The sequence below is a fragment of the Malurus melanocephalus genome, unplaced genomic scaffold, assembly GCF_030028575.1.
Source record: "Malurus melanocephalus ecotype Western Australia unplaced genomic scaffold, MMel_1.1 scaffold_619, whole genome shotgun sequence".
Taxonomy (NCBI): Eukaryota; Metazoa; Chordata; class Aves; order Passeriformes; family Maluridae; genus Malurus; species Malurus melanocephalus.
Genome location: NW_026623851.1, coordinates 119,759 through 129,428, shown reverse-complemented (window position 1 = coordinate 129,428; position 9,670 = coordinate 119,759). Strand labels below are relative to the sequence as shown.

Here is a 9,670-nt window from a genome sequence, read left to right as displayed (position 1 = left end):
AAAAAATCCACAAAAAAAGAGACAAAACCAAAATAAAAATAACCAAACAAACAACAAAATACTGAACTCTGGAGACCAAAATGCAAAAGCTTTATAAAACTTACACTTTCTGTACATGGGAGCTTCAAATTTTCTCATTTAATGGGAAAAGCAATTCTAGTAACTTTCATATAAACATTCACAATATCACCAAATTAAATTAATCATATAATTGATCTATTTCTCACAACAAACTGATCAAAACAGTCCCATCAGATTTCAGTTCTACGACTATCACTTATATGTGAGTTTATTTTCTAGCACTGCAGTTCATTTACTCCACCTCATGGGGTAACACCTGTATGCTGTAGGATGTCTGTCACCCCAGAACTCAAAATGCAAATGGAGTTTGGGGCACAGAAATTACATTGTCTTGCCCTCACTTTCAAAGGGCCTTCCATTAGAACAGCTTTAAGTATTCACCAGAAGATTTTAACAACAATAAAACCAACATAATAATTGCAATGTAATAATAATAGCATCAGATCTTTTCACAGCTCCCAAATCCAGCTTCTTCATATCATAAACAGTAGTTGTGGTTATTAGTACCTCCCATTTGCTGGGAGGATGGAAATATGCCAGCTCTTTTTGGTCTTCAAATAAATGACGTATTCAACCTGGGAATAGTCACATGCTACCTTGTGCCCTGACAAATTTCAATCTTCACGTCTACTGATGCCCTCCATAATTCCTTTTTCCCAGTTTGATTATCCAAACCTATTCCAGTCTTCCTTCCAGGTAGTCAAGTCTTTATCTCACCTCCTTTAGAATTTTCCTCTGACCCCACAAGCTTCTCTATTCCTTTGATAGTTTAATGATGATATGATGACATTCCAGCAACCCTTCACAATTAAGCATTCCCATGAAACTAATACAAGGCATGAGAATTCTCCCAGTCACTACTACTGATTACCTGAAGACTTAGTTAAACATGACATGAGTTAGCACTGTTGTCACGTTTTAAATTCTCCCTTTGCAATCAAATAGTGTAACTATTAAAGCATAATTCCAGATGGAAGGAGTGTCAGGAGGTCTCCAGCTCAACCTCCTGCTCAAAGGAAGGTCAGCTAGGAAATCACACCCCATTGGTCTCTGTTTTATATGCTGTGGTGTCAAAAGATCTYCAAGGATGAAGATTACAGAGGCTCTCTTGACAACCTGCAAACTCTTGCTACCTATTCCACTGCCTGACTGTTCTCAGGATTTTTCCTTATATCCAGCCTGAACCTCTTGTTTCAATTCATGTTCCATGAGCCTCCAAAAATTGTCCTTTAGATGCAAAACTATTACAACATGAAAATATCAAGAAAGCAAAAAATGGGACAGAATGGTATCAAAGATAACACTGTTTTCCTACTTCATCACCATCATGACAGCAGCTGCCTCAAGTTTCTGCTTGAAGTTTCAGAGCCACAAAGGCTGCCCTACTTTTTGTGCAGTAGCGAAACAATGAAACAAAGCCCACTTCAAGCATAGTTAGAGAAATAGTGTGAGAAAGCTTGTACTCCAGTGACATGGGAGGAAACAAGGAATATGACTGCTACCACACAAGTCTCAATCCACTGCATGGCACCCAGTCCTCATTACAGATCACTGCCAAGAGAGATTAGTGCTTTAGAACTCAAGTGCCAGGAGTAGGAATTCCCGTCTAACTCATATAATCATTAATCCAATTCATAGTTAATACTGCAMCAAAACATTTCTCTGCAGACATCCTTTCCTTTAAGGTTTAGCATCCAAAACTAAGGCTATCCTACATCTAACAGTCTTCATCTGTTAGTCTGGACAATACTAAAATTCAGTCTTCAGCAGTCCTTCTCACTTTCATAGTCCAACTTGCTMGTTTTTAAGTCCCCATTAGATATATAATAATGTTACAAAGGGAAAAAAAGGYTTTTAAAACCAGAGTGAAGAAAAATTAGTAATTTTAACAATATCATAGAGAATTAACAATTAACAATATCATAGAGAAATCATTTATAAACTAATGGCATGGCCTGCAGCATTCATTAAGTTTAGGCTCCTCAGTAGTAATAAATGCTAATTAAATTTCCAAATCAATTCTCACAATAACCTTTTTTCACCTGCAAATAAATGCTTCTTACAGTTTTCAGACTTGGCTTCAACTTCAAACTGCCTTAGAATTTCTAAAGGTTAATCCCCTTCCAAATAGTCAAATGTATGAGAAGCTTTATCAACATAAAAGCACATTTTAGAGAGYTACTACAGCTTCACAAATAATTTTTAAAAATTAAACAATTAACATTTTTTTTATTTCAAGGTACATGTATAATCACTGAAGTGAAATCATGTTGATCAAAACTAGCACTTCATTAAATTAAAACAAAGGTGCATTCTTTTAACATCTTTTGGAGTGTACTGTGTAACTATGGAATTGCACAAATATGAAAAATATTCTTGCTGTAGTCAAGAAACTAAAAATAATAAATCAACTCCAAACAAAATTGAGCCTTTCCAGCAATGAGCTCTGTAACAAGATGGAAACCAAAGTAATAACTAAACTAGCAGAGAAGGAAGTCTGTTATAGAGGGTTTAACAACTACAAGAGAGAAGGCAAAGAACTTCTTAAAACCAACTTACTCAAAAAAAACAACGTTGAGATGACATTTTTAAGTAAAGAACCAAAACAACACTCCCACCATTGTAAAGTTATTTTTCTTAAATCCAGGTTTTTCTCTAATACACATGTACATGGAGAAAAATGAACAATGTAACACATTTATTCATTTGAGGAAGCTGACAAATCCAAACCCCACTCTACTTCTTCCAAAACAACATTGAAATATACTTGGAATGTCACAAAAATTCAACAGAAGAAGCAAAGACTTGTAATAAAGTTTCTATGGTATTTAACTTCTACATTGAAGAAGGGAAAAAAAAATTTACTTCAAGCAATCCAGACATCATCACAGTCAAATTAAAAAATGAATATAAAAATTTAATGAAGTGTGTAAGTAAATTTATGCATAAAATAATAATTTAAAAATATGTTCCCAAGAGCAATTTTTTATTAATTATTATAAACTTAATACACAGGAAAACATAGTATGTGCTACTTACTTTAACAAGGGTTTCAGGAGACACTTCTTCATCTGGGACCCAAAGTTTTGTTGTCTTTTTTCCTGGAAGCTAAACCAAACGTTACATTTGTTACACTACTGTTACTCCTCAGTGAAACTTGTAACCTCCTCTTTCTTTTTGCTTCTGAAAACAACAGAGCAGCACTCCCTGGTCAGCTTTATCCCTAGTGTATCTTATAGAAGCAATCATTATAGAAGTGAGATACCTCACTATCCAAGTATTAGCAAATATAAGATTAGTAAAGGAATTTTTTTTGTTGTTTTTTTTGCTGTTATCTGAAAACAATTCCTTTGGAGTGTAATAGCTATTGCTTTGAAAGTAACTTCGAGTTGTTCTGTGTCCAGAACCTCAAGCACATTTTACTGTTTTAGACAGTGCATCTTTCCATTCAAACAATGCATGAGCTCATTTTTTGACTCTATACTCACTTTATAATCAATATGAAAGCTCAAAAAATTAAAATTCAGTCTTCCATTTAAATAGTGTATTTTAATTCTAAATATATTATACTTCCTAAAAACCACAACTGACTCACTCAAGATAATGAAGAGTTAAGTCATAACAATTTTCCCCTTTCTAATCAAAGCCAAGTCAGAAGTGATCAAATGTTATGCAACTCATCACTTTTGTAAGGTTCCCAAATTAGTAGTACCCTCCTTTCTTGTACCATGGGCTTTCCATGGAGTTAAACTACATGAGGACACAGAAAGGCAACCACATACAAAACACAGAACCACCATGCCAAATATTTTCCCAAGTACTTGCTGAGTATGACACTACAGGAAAAGCATATTCTTTATACAAGGTTTTAAAAATACTCACCCTATCATTCATTAGTAAATCTTTAACAATAAAAGTAGCAACCAAAGATTTCAAAGGGGCAGCAAACTGGTCAGGTGCAAGCATGGCTATATGGCCAATAGTAACCAATGGTGTAATGAGGTGCTCAAAATTGCTTGGATCCAGACTTTTATGCAGTGGCTAAAAAAAAAAAAGCAACAAATTCAGGTATTACTGATATAATTTGTGTCATACTGAGGGGGTGGAAATGACAGCTTTGTACCAAGCTGCGCATGTCTATTTCAGAAACAACATTTTAAAAAAACTTACTGATCATTTATTTTTAAAGATACATTTCACCAACCCATCAAGTCTCCCACAAGTCAGAGAAAACATCAAGATGACAAACAAAATATTTATCACCTCTGGATAGTTCAAAAAGTTACAGCTCAGGAACAACCTTTTAAGAAACAATGGACTTAAAAGTCTATTTTCTTGTTAGAAAACTAGATCTCAAGATGACAATTCTAGTAACAGACTATGATTCAGCTTCAAGATAAGAGGCTGATGGGCACTAATTAAAAAGTGCATTTGCAGTTATAGCTATAATATTTATTTAGCCTGTGCCACAATTCAATTTTCCAGAACTTCTGCAACCATTTAAATACTTTTGACCATTCTCAACAGTGCTAAGGAGTAGCACATGGTTCCTCTTTCCATAAATAGCTCATGGTTCTAGTACATAAGCCCAACACTTGGTTTTACTCTATCATCTCTTAAAATATATAACCCTAAACATGATGAATCATGAGGTACAAAAACACCCTCTACTACCATTTTTCAGGCCAAAACCATATAAGAACAAAAGGAAAGGGGAAAAACATGTTATCAGAATTTGCTACAACTTGCAACTACATCCYTTAGTTTATGTGTGCAACATAAACGATCAGTAAAAGGCAACTTAAATATTTTAATTTTACCTCAAATATCTGTGCAAATTGCGTTTCTTTGCTGGAAAATATTGCATGGATGCAGTGAATAGCATACTTGGCTTGACGAGGGGGTCCCTTTTTAGCTTTATGATGCAACACTGGAAGTAAAGCACTAAATGGTTGGGTAACAAAACAAATAGACAAAGAGATAAGTACCTTTTCACAAATTGAAATTCTTCCAAAACATCAAACTAGCAAAAAAGTACAGATATACATATAAAACACACAACACTTCCACAAAAGTGCTAATTGTTTTTCTTTGGGTAATTTCTTTAAAAAAAGAAGAAAAAAATTATTTACCTAACTTGCAAGAAAAAAACCCTAATTTTTGTTGATTAAGTATCATGTGGTAAGACATGCATTTATATCTGCACAGGTTACTAAATGTTCTTTTGGAAATATTTTTGCCCACATATCACCATTAAATTGCAAAGAATACTTTTACACTGTGTGTATATATAATTTAGGAAAGAGCAACAATATAAATTATACTGGTATCAGTGACTTATCAGCTGTCACTACTTTGGATATATTCAATTTCACTTCCATTCTTCAAAAAGCACTACATTTTAAAGATTTTCAAAATCTCTCTTTTTTTTTTTTTTTTTGGAAGTAAGAAATATTTTCTTCCAAAAGAATTCAGGATAATGCCACAGCAGACAAAAGGAAAAATGAGAACTTGCAAAATCCTATACAGTAAAGATCACTGCTCAGACTAAGATACACAACTTACGATCTTATGTGAGGAAAGTCTTCTTCAATTTTACTTCCTGTATTTTTGAAAATTTGCAATGCAGCTTCTGCCACTTTTTCATCATCCATTTTCAAGCAAGCGAGGAGAGATTCAAAAGTTTCAGCTGAATGAAATGAGATAGGGTGCGTAAACGAAAGTACCTGCCAAAATATGATGAAAGTCATGTTAACATTTTTTAAAGGTCCACTTACACTAGGACATTTCATCAAGAGCCATTTTCTACTGCCATACTGGAACACTTATGATGTTTTGACCCATTTCTCTTTGTTTTTTATTACTTCCTAAAGTTCTCACCTTTATACATGATCTCATTTGATTTATTTGCCCAGTCTTCGTTTCTTCTCCTATTATAGTGAGCATTTACTCTTCAGTGGCTACATCTACATTAACAAGTAAGGGGAGCAGGAGTAGGTCTTAAGAGAAATAAAACTGATGCTAAGGAAGCAATATTCGTGTTTCAGAAGTTTGACCTCACATTATTTTAGACTGACTAAATCCACTTTAGCCACTGCAACACAACATGTGCTTCTGAAACCCATATCAATTTTGTTCCTCTGAAAGGAATCCTGCATGTGTGCCTCCAGACTTGATGTTTGTTTCCTCAGGGGAAGAACTGATTCTGCTCTGCAACACAGACATACCCAATAGGGTCTCTAGCCCCTCAAGCTTTCCACAGCAGCTTTGTGGATTCTGTACCTCTCCTTCAGATTCTTGGACTTGATTGTTTTCAAGTATTACAGTCCTCCCATGTTAAAAAAAAAACAAAACCATGAAATAAAGAAACTCTCAACTGATCCTCTCTGAAATTTGGTCTTCTCTTCATTTTTAAGTGGCTGGTGATTATTACCCTCATTCCAGATAATATTCTGACCCATGGTGGAGAAACAATCCTCAGAATCTAGAAACTTCTTCATAAGCAATTTTCCATTTTCACCTGATTACCTTCCTCCCCACTTCAGTGCATGGCATTCTCAATGCTGGACTTCTGTATTTGTCCTCTCTGTATTGTTCTCATATATAGACCGTTTTCTTTAGGGCAGTCTTACTCCTCTTCCTTAAGTGTGTCATGCCAGTTGATACAAATATGTAAGTACTGACTTGGAAGCCTTCATTCAAGTACATAGTCCTTAACAACATGATTCATTCTCTCCTACTCAGATTCATTCTTGTGCTACTAGGTACTTGACATTTTACCTAAATGTGAACATATGGATAAAAAGCCACACCCTTTCAGGTGAATCTACTCAGTCCTTAGTTGATGTAATATATTCTGAAAACTGCAGTATGGGAGTCCTTTAGATTTTTGGGCCTCTGAAGTCAACCCCCCGCTGGTCTACTTGATGGTATTTGCTGTGTTAGCTGAGTCTCAAAGATTACTCATAGCTGAAATGGGTAAGACCCCAATTTACAAGGAACACAGAGGAACCACAGTGTTATATACAAGTACCATTCCAAAAGCAGCACAACTATAATTACAAATTGTTGAACTCATGCTCTAATAATCAAAACCTAGCTGCTTCTGTCTCACACGCAACAACTTTTGGCTTCCAGAAAAGCTTCTAAATCATTTAAAAAATAACCTTACTTATATACCATGTAAGATGTGCATGAAGAACAAAAAAGCAAACCAGGTTCTTCCAGGTAGGTAGCACATGCTTATGACTAAAAGCAATAAGTGCTAATTAAAAATTTATTTTAACRAAGTCGTTTGCGAAGTTTCCCATGCACACTGACCACGAGGACTTTACTTACCTTCAGCAGTTCAAGACCTGCTCTGATTGCCTGGTCAGTAGGTACACCCTCATCTTCATCATCAGCCGTTCCATCTATAGACTTGTTCACTTGCTTGATAAGGGCACTGAAGAGGAAAACAAAACATGGCCTTGTAGTTACTGCAATTCCACAATGTGTGACTGTTTTCTCAAGTTTAATATACAATCTTATTAAACCAACTTATTTAAAATGTAAGTTTATTATAAAATAAATATGTCAACTACATATATTACCTGGTTGTCCTCATCTCCTATCCAAATCAAAGCTTATGAAGCATTACACTCAAAAATATTTATCCACCATGAATTAAGAACTATATGCAAATTACTCAGGAAGGATGACCAAAATAAGAAAACAATTTGAGCATAACAAGCAACAAATTCAGTAAGAATTATGGTGGGGTTACAGCTGCAACAGATTCTTTATAATTGATGGAAAATAACTGTTTACAATACTTAGGTCTTTTAAATTTGTCATCAGCTCTCAGCAGTTAAATAGTTTTTTTTTCCTCTTGGTTAGAGACTATCTCCTGCATGTTTCTTCTTGACAGGAATGCTTATTTCAAATACTGGTGTTAGTTAAATAATCATTTCAGCAATTACTTTTTGCCCCTTCCCATAACTTCATTGGCTTACTCTTCCCTTCAAGTCTTGCTGCCTCATCACCGTAATTTTTACTTCCCTGGTTACATTACTGTTTACATCACTATGAGCTAAGATTCTGGGTGGAAAGTTTCAGCTGAATAGTCCAGACAGAAATTTATTTTAAAATAAATCAGCTGATCACAAACCACCCTTGGTCCATCAGCAACACATTCACTTTTAGTGACAGGTCATCCCAGGTATGTTGAATGACAATGCARTTGTTTCTGTGACTACATTCTGGACAAGGACACAAAAACCAATATACAACATGAAACAGAAGAAAACATTGCAGGTCACCAAGCCTTAAGCCACACCCACCCAGCCTATTACTGCTTTTGCTTAAAGGCAAAGTAAGAAACTCCAATTTCAAACCCTGAAATCCATGGCCAACAACACACACACAAAAATACCTGATGGATTCAGTATCGATGTGCACAGGAGCAATCCTCTCAAGAAGAAACTTTATCATTTCCAGGAAAGGATTTGTTGGTTGCTTTGGATTGCCCAACTTCTTTGTTATTTCCCTCTGAAATGTAAGTTTTGATTAAATTTCTAATCAATCCTGTTCCAAAAATATTCAAAGTTTTAAAGTAATTCTTACCACACATCCTTCAGCCTGTTTGCAAGAACATGTTGGGCTAACAAGCATTTCTAACTGACTTCTTATTTTTTCATCATCTTCTAGAACTTGTGTGAACTTCTTCATGAAATCTTGAGCTTTCCCTGGATCGGGAAGGTTTCCTTTAAATAAGCAAAATAAATCACTATTTACGTATTGTAAATTACATGAGTTTGGAATATCATACAAACCACACAAAAACCAAACCAAACAGAAAGAAAAACCACAAAAAAAAAAAACAAACCACAAAACACCTCAAAATGTGCAGACATATCTGTGAAGACACACACAAATTTCTACAAATTTCCCCAGGCTATTTGCTTTCCTCATCCTTCACATTCATTTTTCAGCAAGTCTAGTTGTTCCTGCAAATAATATTACCAACAGCTGAAGTTGACCTCATACTGCAAAGCCTAAACTTCCCTGCAAAATATACTCTGTATTTAGATCACCCAATGCAACAAGTGTGAAAAACATGAAAAGGGTATTTTTGTTAATTACCCCCTAACTAAACATAAACTTTACAACAGCTTTAAGTATTAAAAAAAGAAACCAAACAAAAAAAAACCCCGAACATTTAAAATGCATTTCTTAAATTACTCCCTCATTTTCTATTTACATTTTACATTATAGCTAGGTGATTTATTGGCAAAGAATTAGTCTGCTATTTAAGATGCTTCATATTTTTGGTAGAGACAGTGTTAAGCAAAGTTGGTACAGAATGTGGTGTAGGAGTACAGGATGGTTAGTTCAAAACAAGTTCTATAATGAATTTGTATTATTGTATCTATTTTTTTTTAAATACAACCCAGAACTAAGAGTATCATTGCCAATAAAGCAATGTTCAGATTTTTCCTCCACATTTTTTTAAACAATGGGCATAGTCTTTATAGCATATTTTTTTGCCAGAACAGACGGCTTTTTTAAAAAAAAAGGTGGATTTGAAAACAAATTTTCAGAATTGTAA

General features: G+C 34.7%; 1 protein-coding gene across 3 annotated transcripts in view; it reads right to left on the bottom strand.

Moving 5' to 3' along the window:
- The window catches only part of PDS5B (PDS5 cohesin associated factor B), a 101,772-nt gene that overhangs the window by 33,023 nt on the left and 59,079 nt on the right, over positions 1–9,670 (bottom strand). For all 3 annotated transcript variants that reach the window (XM_057383281.1, XM_057383280.1, XM_057383282.1), the window contains 7 exons: positions 8,686–8,825; positions 8,495–8,610; positions 7,420–7,525; positions 5,647–5,807; positions 4,902–5,025; positions 3,964–4,122; positions 3,121–3,189 (listed from right to left, as the gene is read on the bottom strand). In XM_057383281.1, coding sequence (XP_057239264.1) covers positions 3,121–3,189; positions 3,964–4,122; positions 4,902–5,025; positions 5,647–5,807; positions 7,420–7,525; positions 8,495–8,610; positions 8,686–8,825 — 875 coding nt within the window. The remainder of the gene's footprint in view (positions 1–3,120; positions 3,190–3,963; positions 4,123–4,901; positions 5,026–5,646; positions 5,808–7,419; positions 7,526–8,494; positions 8,611–8,685; positions 8,826–9,670) is intronic.